The sequence below is a fragment of the Ascidiella aspersa genome, chromosome 4 (genome assembly GCF_963924565.1).
Source record: "Ascidiella aspersa chromosome 4, kaAscAspe10.2, whole genome shotgun sequence".
Classification (NCBI taxonomy): domain Eukaryota; kingdom Metazoa; phylum Chordata; class Ascidiacea; order Phlebobranchia; family Ascidiidae; genus Ascidiella; species Ascidiella aspersa.
Window position 1 is genome coordinate 29415213 of NC_139450.1, and position 15788 is coordinate 29431000.

The 15788-nt window shown below is 37.7% G+C and overlaps 1 protein-coding gene across 1 annotated transcript; it reads right to left on the reverse strand.

Annotated features, from left to right (window-relative positions):
* Positions 1-3002: 3002 nt before the first annotated feature.
* LOC146157375 (uncharacterized) lies at positions 3003-12065 on the reverse strand. Its single transcript, XM_083388193.1, has 11 exons — positions 11887-12065; positions 10313-10485; positions 9696-9895; positions 7851-8486; positions 7177-7675; positions 5195-5276; positions 4903-4981; positions 4562-4645; positions 4188-4218; positions 3810-3892; positions 3003-3427 (listed from the first exon to the last, which is right to left on the reverse strand). The coding sequence occupies exons 1-11, from the start codon at positions 11902-11904 to the stop codon at positions 3321-3323; spliced, it is 1992 nt and encodes a 663-aa protein (XP_083244319.1). The 5' UTR covers positions 11905-12065; the 3' UTR covers positions 3003-3320.
* Positions 12066-15788: the final 3723 nt, after the last annotated feature.

Consider the following 15788-nt stretch of genomic DNA (forward strand, 5'->3'; position numbering starts at 1 on the left):
TTAATAATAAAATTCTAGCAGTTCACCCTGAAGAACGATTGGTATAGAACGGTTCTCCGCAACGGTGGGCCGCGACACATGCCGGGTGTGCCGCGACGTTCCCGGAGGTGTCAGGAGTACAAATATACAGCAATTATTTTGAAACTCCACTCCAAAGTGGAAAGGAAGATTATGTATTAGTGATATTTGTGTTTGGTGAAATTAATCTTGACTGCTGCTCCGAAAAAAAATTAGACAAAAAGTACAAAGCACAATTGCCAGGTCATTTTTGAATATGCAAGTATAGGGGGTGCAATTTGTAGGATTTTGGCACAAATAAAACCTACAAAGCAACAACATATAAAGCAGAATAATCTTCAGTGTCATATAGTATAACGACTAACGAAACAATACAACTAAATACGCAGTAATATCAGCGACAGAATTAGATCTAAATCGTCTCAAAAATACAAAAAAAACGCCGGAATAAATATTAAATTCACCTGAAGACGTCCTAAATGCGCAAAATAACGCCTGAAACTGTAGGGATAAGGTATAGGACGCCTCTGTATTTCACCAATTTACGTAACTAAATTAAGGTGGATATTCCGCAATCCACTCTAGGGTCATGGAAATTTTTTTTTAAATGTACTTCGGTGCTTTCAAGCCGATAGCTAGAAGTGTTAACTATCAGTTTCGCTTTTTGTTGGTTTCTTATTTGCACAAAAACACACGTGCTTACTTTTAATGTAGATCAGTGGTTCTCAACCTTTTTAGCTTGCGGACCGGTAAAATTTTAAAACAATTTTTGCGAACCGGTGGACCTTCAAAAATTAAAATCAATCCAAAATGTAATTATGACAAAATTATGCAACTTGAAAGCAAATAACGAAGACTTCTTTGTAATGAGAAATTTGCTGCTGTCGTTTTGATATCATACGTGTTATACGTGGTTCTATTGAAGGTTTTCACGTACAACTGGTCTTAAAGTTTAGGATTTAAACGAGTTGTAGCCTACTTTAAAATAGTTGGGCACAACACTTGCAGCATTGTGACGTTAGATGAAGTCCAAAGTAGACCGTTAACTCTATGTTACGTCACAATGCTGCAAATTACGGAACTGGCTAAGTTCTCAATTTGATGGACAAGCCGCCTTCAACATCTGGCTTTTTGCAATTGAAATATAAATTTGTAATATATTTGGCGAACCGGCGGTTGAGAACCACTGATGTAGAATGCCCTGCTTTAACGTAGTAAACGTTACGCCAAATTTGGGGCATTGTTACGTAATACGAACGGTTAGTGGTAAACAACAAGTACGCCCACAAAAAATAATATTAAATACAACATAGTTAAGACACACGAACTGGCAATGTGTGCAACCATTTAGTTAGCGCTAGTGTTAGTAATGTAAAAGTCATGTTAATGATGTGGTAATTTTTCTAGCTCTGTTGGTGTGCCGACAATAAAAAAAAGGTTGCAGAGCACTGATATGGAGTGCCCTAAAATTGAAAACCAGTTTCATTCATAGCTCTGTGCGATTGTCATCATTCAGACGTACGCTAAACACCTTACACATGCATGCGCAATAATATCCGACTTGCCGTATTGATCATATAGCAGTTGTCTCGCTTGTCGATATGCATTGTCCCTCAGTCCGAAGCAATATTCAATCAACCTTCGGGCCTTGATTGTTGCCACACCTTATTTTTTTCCATTATGTTATCTTCTTACTGAATGTAGAATTTAACTCCTTTCCAATATTCTGACTATATAGGTAAGACATTCTATGATTATATCAACGGATTCTGCGTAAAATACTACTTTAAGGATACTCGTTTATCCTTGATTTCAATTAAGTTATCTGATACAGAAATAAAACCATAAGAATTTCATTTTTTGACCATATAAAACAATGGATGCATGAATGGCCAGGTTTTCTATTAAATAATCCAAATAATCCGGGCACAAATTAAACTTGGACAATGCAAACCTGGCTTATCGAAGTGAAGAAAAATTCAAAACAGACCAGACATCGCTCGAATAAATATAGAAACTTTATTAATAAAAGTAGCGTTACCCGGTATTTGCAAAGCAAACGGTAGAAACACGCGTAAAACGCGACCACGACAAAAACGAACAACAACAACAACGGCAATAGCAACAACGCGAAAAACCACGAGGGCGCGAACTAGCGAACGTGGAAAAGAACTGCAAAGCTTGCCGGCTTTAGAACGCGCGCCTGAGGTAAAACAATGCGCACCGTATCCTTAAAATCGCACAAGTGTCCGGTTTTGCCCTTTCTGATTCGCGATTTTTTGGGTGGTATATACCGGTATTTCTTTTAATTTCTTGCAAGATTTTATTACATTGCCGAAAATAAAAACTAAACAAATGTTAAAAAATATATGTCCTATATTTTTAATACGTTTTCGGTTTTTGCGCGACGCACTTGGCAGCCTTGCGCAACGGTAAAGAATCGCTGATCTTGTTGAAAAGGCAGCATCAAAGCGTAAACAAACGGGACGTAGAACGAACAAACAAACAAAAACAATTTCGCAATTACGTAGTTAAAATAGTTAAAAAGTTTGTGAAATAGACTCGTGTCTAATTTGTCAAAGAGGCGGCGGGCCGGATGAATTACATCGGCGGGCCGCGGACCGTAGGTTGCCTACCCCTGTCTTAGAAAATAATGCGCTGTAAGAAAAAGTGTTAATCGTCAAGATATTTTCAAAAAATGGAAGTTGGACTTTTTAAACTTCAACATGGTGCATTACGTGTCTAACAACTACATTGAGCCCGACGCTTTTAAACTTTTTAACATAAATTATGTGTCAGACCACTTGCAAATTTTCGACGTTTCTCTGGTCATTCAAAAATACAAGTTGGCTGCTGTACATTGTAATGAAAATGCAAGTAGCCTAATGTCCATTGCAATGAAAAGTACAAGTGGCCTGCTGTCTATGCCGCGAGCTGCAATGACGAACTACTGTTCAAACCCAAAACTCAATATATCGAACAAATCACGCTCATGTTTTATTGCAACAATTCCGCTTTTTAAAGAACTAAAAACAACACGAAAAAACATTGCATAAAATGTCGAGTGAAGCCCGAAATGCGGTTCTGCATAGAACAACTTGTTAAACAAGACATTTGTTTCACCAGGTTTCTTTAGCTGCTTTCTCTTAGTCGCTACAAAGGCAGAGTGGCGTGAGATAAAACAGTAAAGTCAGAAATATTTCGTGGTGAAACGCGGCATCTGTTTTAACCGAACCGAATTGATTGTTCAGAAACGTTTTTAATTTTTGTCTCAATCACTTTAAATGTTTGTCTCACACTTTTCAATGGCTTGTCTTGTACGTTTCTGAGCTTGTTTGGATCCTGCAACAACGAAGAATTCGACAGCAACAGCATCTGGTATACGTTATTTCCTTTTCGTCGGCTAATACTGCAAAACATGAAATATCTGAAGTGCAAAACAAGTATTCTAGAAGAGAAGAACCGGGCGTTTATACTAAGTTGCAGGCAAATTTTTGTTACACAAGTGTTTTAAAAAGAGCTTCTGTGACTTTGAATGTACATTTTTATATCGCTATTATGTTGTTCTTAACAACTTCACTCAATGCAAACTTGTTACGAAAACAGGTAAATTTTTTTTATTTTACATCAATGAATAAATGGGCCGAAAATGTAGTCATAAGTAATTCTTTTTCTTTATTCCGGTTATGTGAACAAGGATAATTATGTTGTAGCCCCCAATCCCTTAAAAAATTGCTTTTTAATTAGGCTGTGTTAAAACAAACTGTCTATTCCCGCAACTAACGCCTTACCAGTCTTATTTTGTTGTTGAGGGGTTTCTTTCATTTCGATTATTTCTTCTGACAAATAAACGTCGTTTGCTTCACTCCAATACCTTGTACGGAAATAATATTTATAATTTTTTTTTTTAAAAAGATACTTGTTAGCATAACACATTGCATAAAGTCTTTAAAAAAGCCAAATTACTTCTGCTTAACCATACTCTGTTTGAATAGTTGAGTAAGCTTAGAAATCACAATACAAGTTCTGTTATAACAAAGGATTTCTAAGACTTATCCATAGGCTATACCCAGTACCCAGAGCATTTATGTTCCAAAAAAGAAATAGCAAAAAAGCAATAAAACGCTGTATTTAAGAAGAAACTTTATTTTTTCCGCAACGATACTCACGTGGGGTCTTCGTACATGTCTTCTTCTTCAGCTGAAAAAATATAAAAGACAGATTTTGTTTTCCATTAGGGGCCGGTAATGGGTCAATGAGCCGAAAACTGATGTCGCTAAATACTGAATATAAAGGTGTATATCACTTAGTTTTGTAAAAAATCCAATTGAAACTTTATGTTGATTGTGTCAATACATGTACTGTCGTACAAATTAACTGACTTAGACAACTTTTATTCTTCAAAACTACGGAGTCCGTCTGTTAATAGATATACGCAAAAGATTTGTTTTCCTTATACTGATTATCTCAAATGTAAACCTTCACATTGTCCGATTTGACGACCAACGCTGCGATTAAATATAAATGATATAAGTTGCCGAACCTGTTTTTTCTAGAATCCTGATAAACGCGAGATGGACAATTCCGCTCTTTCCATTGGCCTGCCCTGTACACCGCCCATCTCCACCTTTGAAATGTTAAATATCAAAGAATTACATCATAGAAACTGATCGACTAATCCAGAATTTGTTTAACTTGTTTTTATCTAGTTTGTTAGCGACAAAATTTGCACCCAGTGCATTTTTCATAAAACATAAATCTACCGTGGGCACTGACTGATTTAATGATTAACGACTGATTAACTTTAATTTGGCAATGATTTGCACAGCGAAAAATTGAAGTACGTTACCGCCGTTGCTAATCTAGTTGCAAAAACGAACTTACCTTTATTAAGGATTTCGATTTGATCTCCTTTCTTGAAAGACAGCTCATTCTTTATTTTCGCTTTATAATCTAAGACTGCCTGTTAACAAACATCAAATTGGATATATTTATTTAAATACATGACTTTAACATTATTGTAATACTTTATTTCATCCTTGCCATATAAATAACTGTTGCGCAATTTCGCTAATGATTTTCGGGTGGTGGTCCAAATAACAGCAAAAAACGTGATAAAATTGGCGTTTTAAAGGAATATACACTTTAATAATCACGTGTATAACTCCTAATTCACCTTTGCCACAGATAGTGGCTGGAGTTCATCTGAAACGGGAGATTCAAAACCTCTTGGGCGCGTCGAAAATCTCTGGGATACTCTGGTAAATTTAGAAGTAATACGACTTTACGATTTACAGGCCCCACTGAACTTCAATAAACCACTAAATGATACGGTTGCATCTGTGCATAAATCTGCACCCTTTGCCTATAAAATAGTTCGTACTCGTAGAACTAGTCTATCAGGTTTTAAAAAAATTGCGAACACACTTTACCTTAAAACGCCAGAACCTTGCACGGTGGGACTGAAACCTGAAACATCATGTCGGCCGTTAGAGTCTAAATTACATTCATTTAAAATGTTCGAGGAGCGGTAAGGTTTGCTCTGCAAAGTTAGGCAAATCTAATTCAACACCCTCGCTCCAATTTAAAGTTGCTTATCATTTAAAACAGACAGTACTTTAAATTGTAAACGTAAGAAACCACAAGTGGTGACAAATTTTCGTTTTTTAGTTTTACTAAGACGTTGATACGAGAAGGCACGTTACAATTCAAAGGTAATTCTACAAAGCCAATTACCCGATTATTCAATCAAAACTCATATGCTTAACGAGGGTGGTCCAAACTTACATCAAAAACAAAACGACATCATTTTTCGTGGCTCCATTAAATAAACCAGTTAACTATCGCAAATCAAGCTCGGATCCAGGGGTTGCAAGAACGCAATAGGTTTTGAAAGTCGCACTATACGTACCAATTATGGAACTTTATAAAATTGATGTTTTGCTAACTTATCAGTTATATTTGCGTTTTGCCTTCCACCTTTTTAATATGACCATAACATAAAAATACGACCCTATATAAATTACTATTTTTGCCACTTCAGAGTAATGAACGATTAAATTTATCGCTCTTCTTGAAAGTATTGTTTTACAGGTTTTCACTCTCATTAAAGGCCTGCGCACTAACTCTTTCCATTATGCAATTTCAGCCGAGTTGACCTAGTTAAAAAACATTTTACGCTTATAAATGCAGTCTTCTTCTTAATTAAAGTTTTGTCAAATAAACAGTTTTGTCGCGCCTTGCGCGCACCGTTTTGCCAGTCACATTAACACTCGATTTCATTTGCGCACAAGTTCCACGGTAGCAGCAGGTTTTTTGGAGCTTATATGTATTTTGACGATACTTTTTGACAATGTTTGTGGCGTCATTTAACCATTTCATGCCCCGACCTAACCAAAATCGTTGATCCGCCCCTGGCACGCATGCACCTATAGCCTGCTTTATGTGGCGCCCAAATAATATGTAACAAATATTCTGGCCCGCGATGCTCTCAATCTTGGACCACCCTGTGATAAACTAAGATCCTTTTGGGGATTTTTAAATATTCACAGACTAGTAAATCTCATATATATCGGGGGCTTCTACCTTCGTTAACGTAGCAAACATCACTTGCCACTGTCTGCCGACTCGTTGTTTCTTGTTCATCAGGCTGCATGTATAAAAATAAAAAATGACCAAATTATTGCAAGATTTTTTCCAATTAATAAAAAACATTGAATAATCTGTATAAACAATATGGCAAAATTAGATTTTTTAGTTTCAAGGCTTCGTTATTCACCTGTTTTATCGGGATTGATGGCAATTCTCTGGTCTGCGCAATCTCCGTTGCTTTGTGTTCTAACAAAACCCTGTGATAAACAGCAACGAAAATTTGTTTTCATGTTATTGATTCACCTAACTAACTGTAGCATTATATTAGATAGTCCGGAGATATACACAACATGCCGTATACGCAATAGAGGCCACGCAGTCTGGGTAGACCTATAATCTAGTACTTCAGCAGTCAGTTCGAATTTACATGTCAGGGAATAATGATCACACTTTTTTTATCGCAATTGGGTTTAGATTATAGATGTACAGAATCATTGTGCGGCGTCCTTGAAAATCACAAACGAAGAGCTTCTGCATTCACCCTATCATGCAAAGCACTTTATTAACCTTGGTTGGGTGTGGCCGCTTGTAACTTGGCGTTCTTCGCTTTTCTGTAATCCGGCAACTTCAGAACTGCTGGCACCCGGTTCCGTTTGATAAATTTCAACGATGGGTTGTTGATCACGTGATGTCGATGGAACGCTTGACTGCGTAGGATCACGTAATGTCGATGGAACGCTTGGTTGCGGATGATCACCAGATGTCGATGGAACGCTTGGCTGCGGATGATCACGTGACGTCGATGGAATGCTTGACTGTGGATGATCACGTGACGTCGATGGAATGCTTGACTGTGGATGATCACGTGATATCGTTCGAGCTCGTACTACAGGTTGATGTTGATGTGCAACTGGCTGTTGTTGAATAGGGGCTTGCTGTGTAACCGTTGGTTCGTGTCGAGGATCCGTTTCGGTGGGTATGACGCTCGCGTCTGTGTTCGGAGGGAGCGTGTCTGATCCGCGCTGTGTAGCATGACCTGTCTCTCCTCGTTCTTGCCCAATTATCTCTGCGGAGATTAACAATTTTTAAGTCAATTTTCGATTTTCGATTTTGGTGTAATTCAAAGAACGATTTTCGATAGCTTAAACGCGACGAACAAAAATCACATAGGCCTACTCAATTTTGCTAGGGACCAAGTAATTAAAAGTTAACTTTAAATAACAATTTGCCCAAGTTTATACCGTATCCGTGCATATCATTCGTCAATAGCGGATAGTTGTCAAAAGACAAAAGGTCGCTGGGCAAATCTCGAATAATGATGCACTCCAGGGCGTCCTGCACGAATTTCAGCATCTCCGTTTGCTTGACATCCCTTAAAGCCGCCTGCAGGTTTCCGCGCACGCTTATCATGTTCGGACGCTGCTTCTGATCCTGCTTCCAGCATCTTCGCATTTCGCTTTCCATCACTGTTATCATCGACTTGCAGGACTCTCCTGATCGGGATTTGAGCTCGTCAATTTGGTTGGTTGGCGGTCGCTGGCCGTCTTTCACGGCTTGGACCAAGTTAATGTTGTTTGGAAACGGCATGCATCGTGAAAGCATCATGTGAAGCACCATCCCGTAGCTGTAGGTGTCGGAATGCTTCTTCATGGCAGAGCTTTCCCAGTTCAGTCGCTCTGGAGCTGCGTAGATTGTAGTAAACTTGTGATAGTCTGGGTCGCCTGACCCAGTTGTGGTGCTTGCGTACTTTGTCAGCTTGGCGCTGCCGAAATCGGCGATCTTGCAAATGAGATTCTCGTTCAAGAGAATGTTGTCGGGCTTTAAGTCGCCGTGGGTCACGTTTTCTACCCCTTCAAGATTGTGGATGTAAGCCAATCCTAAAAAATCGTTTAGCATAAGCTTAAAGCAATTGAAAATGTCCCTAAAACAATTAAAAACCTGGTGGCAAATTTAGTTTTGTTTATATGGTACAAAAAACTAACCTGGCTATACAAGACACATATCTTAAGGCGGTTCTTTTTTATAAGAAAGCCATTAACCGATATTAAGTAGCGATTTTCCAACTAACGAAAATATATTGATTAAAGTGACCTACAACAAGATATTTTGTATGAATTTTTGCATAGTATAAATATTTCGATTGAGATCCTACGAAAACTAACTGAAACTTGTTAAATTCTATATCTTAAGAATTACGAAGTAGATAGTGAAAGAGCAAGGCGGGTAAAAATCTATTTACAACAAGAGCGATTAAAAAAAAAATATCGAGAATTGTATGCTGAATTAATCGTTTTGTTATCGTTATATTAGTATCCTTAGTCGGTAGACTACCTGAGGTAAAATTGTCTTTTATTACTAAAAGTGTGGAAATCTCCAACGCAATATAAAGTCTTTCTCCTAAAGTAACGGAATGACTTTGCAAATATATAAGGTCGCTCGCAGAACTAATTTCTCCTAACTGTCTAATCAATGCGTTAAAGCGAAATAGTAAAGATTGTTATTCTTAGTTTTAATTTGAGCTCAAAAATAATTTTCGGTTTTTGCGAAGATGTGTTCTACCTGCCGAGCATAACGTATGGCCATTAAGAGCCACAAGAACGCGTAATTAAAAATACTCACAAAGAATAGTAGTTTTCATTACTTGTGCAGAATAAGTTTTGATTAATCTAAGTTGGTTGCAAGTTTCTCTTGATTGTTGTTCGGATTGAAGTTGTATTTATATAGTTTTCTTGTCGTAGCCTAATTTGGCAAAGGTGACTAAAGTTTGGTTTTCTGCTTCTGATAATCTTTTTTGTTTTTGATTCATGTCCCAAAATCAAAACGAATGGCTTAAATTATTGAACATCTGTCTTAATCGGTAGGGGTCTGAGCTCAGTCCTCTTGGCATCCTGTCGCCACTGGGGAGTATTGGGCCGGAGTTAACACTGAGTAAGACAGAACTTAACATGTCGTTTGTTGTGGTGGGTAAGTAGGTTTAAGTAGTGGGTCATTTCACTTATTTTAGTTATGCTTCTCCCCAAAATAAACCCTGGCTTCCCTCGAAAAAGAGCAGGATGACATACACAGAGAGCCAGCTACCAACAAACCTGACGCGACGTTAGTTGCAAAGCGAAGAATTAGCTCCACAGCCAAAGGAACGTCTTCGTTCAACAAAACACACTTGAGATTTCCAGCCGGCATGTAATCGGTTATGATACCGATAAGGTTCTGCCACTTTGTGTAGCCGTAGACGTGTACTATGTTCTCGTGCTTGGAGAGATGAAGGACTTTCAGTTCCTTTTCTATGCTGTTAGAACATGAAAACGCACTTTATGAGGAGACAACATCACTTTTCAAATTGTATTTGAACGTAAATTTACATTTAATTGGACGAATCTTACGTTTTAGTTACTTAAATCACATACATGCGTTTCGTTTTTTTGCTCGAATAAAAACGTAGCTTTTGCATTGAAATAACACCTGCACAACCTAATGCTTAAAAACGCCATGCAGCTCTTTGAACAATCTTTGTGGCTACTTCTTTACAAGTCGCGATTATATGTTACACTGTTACGTCACATTTTTGCGTAACTTTTTGTGACGTCATCACTAACATTATTTTCATGCTTTCCAAAACAAAAACCCGGGATCAGCGCCAGGCTTCGAAAGATATTTTTTGCAAATCAAATGTTTTCCAAATGCCTACACAACTTGATGGACTTACTTCTTTTCCAAAATTAGCTTTTCCTGAAATCCACCGGTAACTGTGTAACTCTTGATTGCAACGTAGCCGATATGCTTGAGAAACGCCAAGAAAACGGTCCCGAAAGCCCCAGAACCCAGGTCCCCCAATTGGCCGGGGACTCGCTTGATTTTCTTTGCTTGATATTCGGAAAACTGCGAAACATTGACCCAATTGGATAAGAGGGTGTGACTATACAAAAGTGTTTAAGCTGAAACACTCTAGGAATATATTATCAAAGTATTCTTTCAAATAACAAAATCTGCCTGAATCCGAATGGTGAAAACAAACGATGCTTTATTGCGAAATATATTTATCTTTTTATTACATACAAACAAACTGATTTTCGGTTTACTAAGTTATGTACTTCGTTTAATCTTTAACACTCTAGGAAGTAAGGAACAGTGTTGTAAACAAGTCATTTTAAATTGACTTAAGTCCCAGTCAAGTCATTTGTAAAACAACTTAAGTCCAAGTCCAGTGTGTTTGAATAAATAACAAGTCAAATCCCAGTCCAAGTCATCAGTTGCGCAAGTCAAGTCCCAGTCAAGTCATAATTAGAGCAAGTCAACTTCAAGTCATGTCCTTGTTAAAAAGTAAAATTTTAAACTATTAAAATTTTTTAATTTGTATGATTATGAGCAATAACTGAACTGGTCAAAGTCAAGTAGTTTGAAAACAGTGACTTAAGTGAACTTAAGTCAAGTCATCAAGTCATTACAAAACTGGTAAGGAATCTCCCGCAGACAATAAAATGTGAAAGAAAGATTCTTGTTTTCGTATCAGATGATCTAAGACTTTTTATAAAAACAGATAAAACAGAAATATATATTTCGGTAAATTTTAAGAAATGATTTTGTGTTTTGTCTGTTTATATAAACAGTCTTATATAATACAAAAGTATTTGGTGTTTTTGTGTGGATTTTAGTTGGATCTAATCAGAGTGAACTGTTAGATTTGCTGGTTAACTTCACATTACATAGTGTACGTTTAGCAATAGTAATAATTTAAATAGCGGGTGAAACCAGGGAAGGTCCATGAACCCTTTCCCTCCAAAGAAACTATATTGTGCGCCTATTTGAACCAGTTTAATGCAATTATGTTTATTATTTTACCTTTATAGCCTATACGTTTTAACTCGTTTAGAGGAAAACATTTAAGTTTAAAGGCGTTTTAATTTAAACAATTATTCAATATAAATTTCTCAAAACGATAAATTTTATCGCGCTTCTCGCAAGTTATTTGTAATATATAACATAGATAAATGTTTAAAGTCAAGAAACGCATTTTTGTCCATCTGATTTGAATGTTTTTAGACTTTCAGTAGTACATTCGGACATAAGGTCACCCGAAAATAACGAGTTTACTAGGTTCCTTGTTTAATGAAGTAATGTGGTGATGAAGCTTTGTGACGTCATATCTGAATATGTTTATGGCCCCCATAAACGAAAACCTGTATCCATCCTGATAGTAAGTGGGTAATTGGGCTTGACAATGTAACGTTATTAATCACGATAGCTTGACTGATTTGTAGATTGTACACAAAGTACACTTACCTTCCATTGTTCTTCCATTTATTTTACTTGCTTGTAAACAGCTGCTACATAAACTTAGCATCAGCATAAGTGTAAATCAGAAGGAATAATTGATCAGAGTAGACTCCATGAAATAATATGGTCTGCCTTAAAATTTTTAGTCAAAATTTAAACAAATCGCTTGCCTATGGTGGCTGTAATCAACCCAACAAACCTAGGGCTGGTTTATTGTCTACATTCCGGAGCCTGCTATTGTTCCTCAATTTGGTAGGGCAAACAGTATCTGTTAATAATTGCGTGAATTTCCAGTTTACTGTCGCGTATGTCATATTACAACAGTATTGTGACTCGATTTAGAGACATAAGGGCAATAAGGCCAACTTTTCCAGCTAACCTGCAAATATCTTAATCTGTCTCTAAGTCACAGTTTTAACTTTTTATCACACCAGATGAATAATTTACATGGCCACTACAGTTGTTTAATTGCCCAATTGTCGTGGTGATGCAACTCGATGTACGAGCTTAGCTGAAAATAACGGAGCTTCTTGCTTTTTGAAACAACCATAACGACTGGGTAATTATGCCTCAATTTGTACGCCTGTATTTGCTCACCGTAGTCTGGTATGTAAGCTTGCGTGACGGAAGTAATACCGCCTACGGGTTTTTTACAAATGGAGGTGAACTGTCAGTTAAACCTCAGACGCCACAATTGTGTCTCACTCGTTCCGCCAAGGTGTGACATGAAAAAAGTGAAGGGGATATATTTTTCATTGCGGGCGCTGCTGTTATTTTGCAAAAATTTAATCCGACCCGTGACTGATGTTCCATAGCAGTACACTCCTTTGTGGTTCTAAACGAGTGATTTTGAAATGACTTAAGGCCCAGTCCAAACCTCGTCATAAAAATTTAAGTGATCGAAATTAACCTATTTAAAGTAGTAAACACGTCTAATCCTGAGCAATATTTTTAGAAAACAAAAAAAAAGTACATACAGCAAGCAAATTGTTCTACCTGCAAAATATGCGATAAATAATCCACATTATTTAGCAATAGTTCAGTTTCAAGTAATTATGCCTTTTTGCGACATTTTTTGCAAAGCATTGTTGATGCATTAACAACGATTTTTTAACTTTATTTCCAAAATAATGCTCAAAAATTGTTTACCATACTTTTTAAAACTTTCAACAAACTTCTTTTGGAAAGCAACTTTGTTTTTTATTGTTTGGTAAAACCATATATATGTAAACACTGCTGTACAGGCACTCAACAGCATCTTCTGTTTCCAGTGTTGTAATGACTTTAGTCTTAGGCCTTCGTCAAATTTTTGACTAAAGTGCCCTCAAGTCACTGTTTTCAAATGACTTGACTTAAGTCTTTCGGACAAACTACTTGCGTTAAAATGAAGTTTTTTCATATAGCTTTGTTAAATTGGGTTATATCCTAATTTTGGCATATAAACCATTTTGTTTGCTATACGTTTCGTTTAAGATGTATTTTACTTGAGTTATTGCTCACAATTGGACATGTTGATTAGTTAATGTTTTATTTTAAGACGAGGACTTGACTTGAGGTTGTCTTGCTCTATGGCTAACGCATTCTCGTTTTAATTATTAACCCTGATGAGACATCTGCCGTCGAAACTTCGGTTTATACTTGTTTACAGCAGAAGAGCGATTTCTATCTACAGGTGGAGATATGTTTGTTTTTTCGGTGAGTGTATAGTTTGGTGCACAATGTTTCGACCGTTGATTCTGGTTTGGGGTGACTGCGGTGAAAAATAAATTTATTTATTTTTGTCGCCGGGCTTTTATGAAAGGATTTGTAAAGGTTAAAGAATGGTGAAAACAAACACGTTAAAAAAATTGAGATTTCATGAAAGCATGAATAAGGAGTGTTCTCAAATGCCTACGATTTAATGACGATTTAGTTTTTGATACATAACGATACACGCAGCAATGTTGGGCCACTAAATTGTAAATTTATAACATTAATATTAAAATTCTAGCAGTTTACACTGAAGAACGATTGGTATAGAGCAGTGCTCCGCAACGGTGGGCCGCGAGAACATGCCAGGGGTGCCGCGACGTTCCCGGAGGTGTCAGGAGTACAAATATACAGCAATTATTTTGAAACTCCACTCCAAAGTGAAAAGGAAGATTATGTATTAGTGATATTTGTGTTTGGTGAAATTAATCTTGACTGTCGCTCCGAAAAAAAATTAGGCAAAAAGTACAAAGCGCAATTGCCAGGTCATTTTTGAATATGCTAGTAAAAGCTCTCAGTGTTCTTTGGCCGGGATTACGAGGTGGTGCAATTTACAGGACTTTGGCCGGGAACACACAATAGGACCTACAAACCAACAATATCTAAGTCAGAATAATTTACAGTGTCATATAGTGTAAAGACTAACGAAACAACAAAGCTAAACTACGCAGTAATATCAGCGACAGAATAAGATCTAAAATCGTCCCAAAAAAACAAAAAAAAACGCCGGAATAAAAGTATGAAATTCACCGGAAGACGTCCTAAATGCGCAAAACAACACCTGAAACTGTAGGGAGAGAGTATGGGACGTTCGAGGGTCATTGATCTGGCATCGGATGTTTTGGTGTCGACGTTTCGGCGCTCTAATTGGGACGCCGTTATGGCGCCACTCTTTTGTGGCATTGGGTTGTTTGCCCCTGCTGATTGGGGTTAGTGTTGGGTAATGTGTGGGCTTAGAAATTAAGTTAAGGTTCGAATATTAGGGGAGTTAAGGTTGTATAGGCCTTAGGTTTTAGGACTTATTCCGATTTAAACGGTATTGCAACTATAATTATAGGTATTAACCCCGTTTTGGCCTTATTCCGAACTGTGTTTTATTCCGACGTTAATGTTGTTCTATTTTCGGTCTTATGGCTGAAGTGCCCGGACGTCTTAAGATATTTTAGGAAGACAGTTCCAGCGCGAACCTGGGTACCGGCTCTTTTTAGAGGCCATTACATATTACCTTTCACTTTCTTGGCTTCACTCCGATGCTCGTCCAGCATCCGACTAAAGAGTGAGTTGACGAATCGGTATTCAGTTTCCACGAAGTCGACAAGATGCTGGAACAAAGTTCCACGACCAGTTTTCTTGACAATCTCGTCAACGCGACGCTTCCAAGCTTCCTGCATCTTGAACGGGAGACGGCTTGCAACAGCAATCAGCATAGGATAGCTGTTCATTTCTGAGTGTGAGTAAACAGTCGCGCAGCGAATGCGCTTTCGCTTAAACCAGCGACATCATTTCGGACGGAACGGGCCGTCGGCTAAACACCTTATACATGCATGCGCAATAATATTCGACTTGACGTATTGATCATATAGCAGTTGTCTTGTTTGTCGAAATCCATTTTCCCTCATTCTCAAGCAATATTCCATCAACCTTCGGGCCTTGATTGTTGCCACACGTTACTTTTTTTTTTTTTTTTTTTAAGAAAAAATCGAAACAGACCAGACATTGCTCGAATAAATATAGAAACTTTATTAATAAAAGTAGCGTTACCCGGTATTTGCAAAGCAAACGGTAGAAACACGCGTAAAAAGCGACCACGACAAAAACGAACAACAACAACAACGGCAATAGCAACAACGCGAAAAACCACGAGGGCGCGAACTAGCTAACGTGGAAAAGAACTGCAAAGCTTGCCGGCTTTAGAACGCGCGCCTGAGGTAAAACAATGCGCACCGTATCCTTAAAATCGCATAAGTGTCCGGCACATACGGGATTCGTACGGCGCGATTTTCTTGTTTCAGTTCGGTTGTAACAAAAACAGCACATTATTTTCGCTGCTGCGGCTGCTAATTAGATGGACAAGAAAACTCTCCAGTTTTTGTTTTTACAGAAAACGTTTTTTCACCCTGAGGCGCAACACAACGCGGTTTGCCGGTTTCAGATGAAAC

Coding starts and splice junctions, on each gene's coding strand:
- LOC146157375 (XM_083388193.1), bottom strand. Junction 4,982..5,194: donor AGCCACTATCTGTGGCAAAG/GTGAATTAGGAG, acceptor GTTTGTTAACAG/GCAGTCTTAGATTATAAAGC. Junction 4,646..4,902: donor AATCGAAATCCTTAATAAAG/GTAAGTTCGTTT, acceptor AACATTTCAAAG/GTGGAGATGGGCGGTGTACA.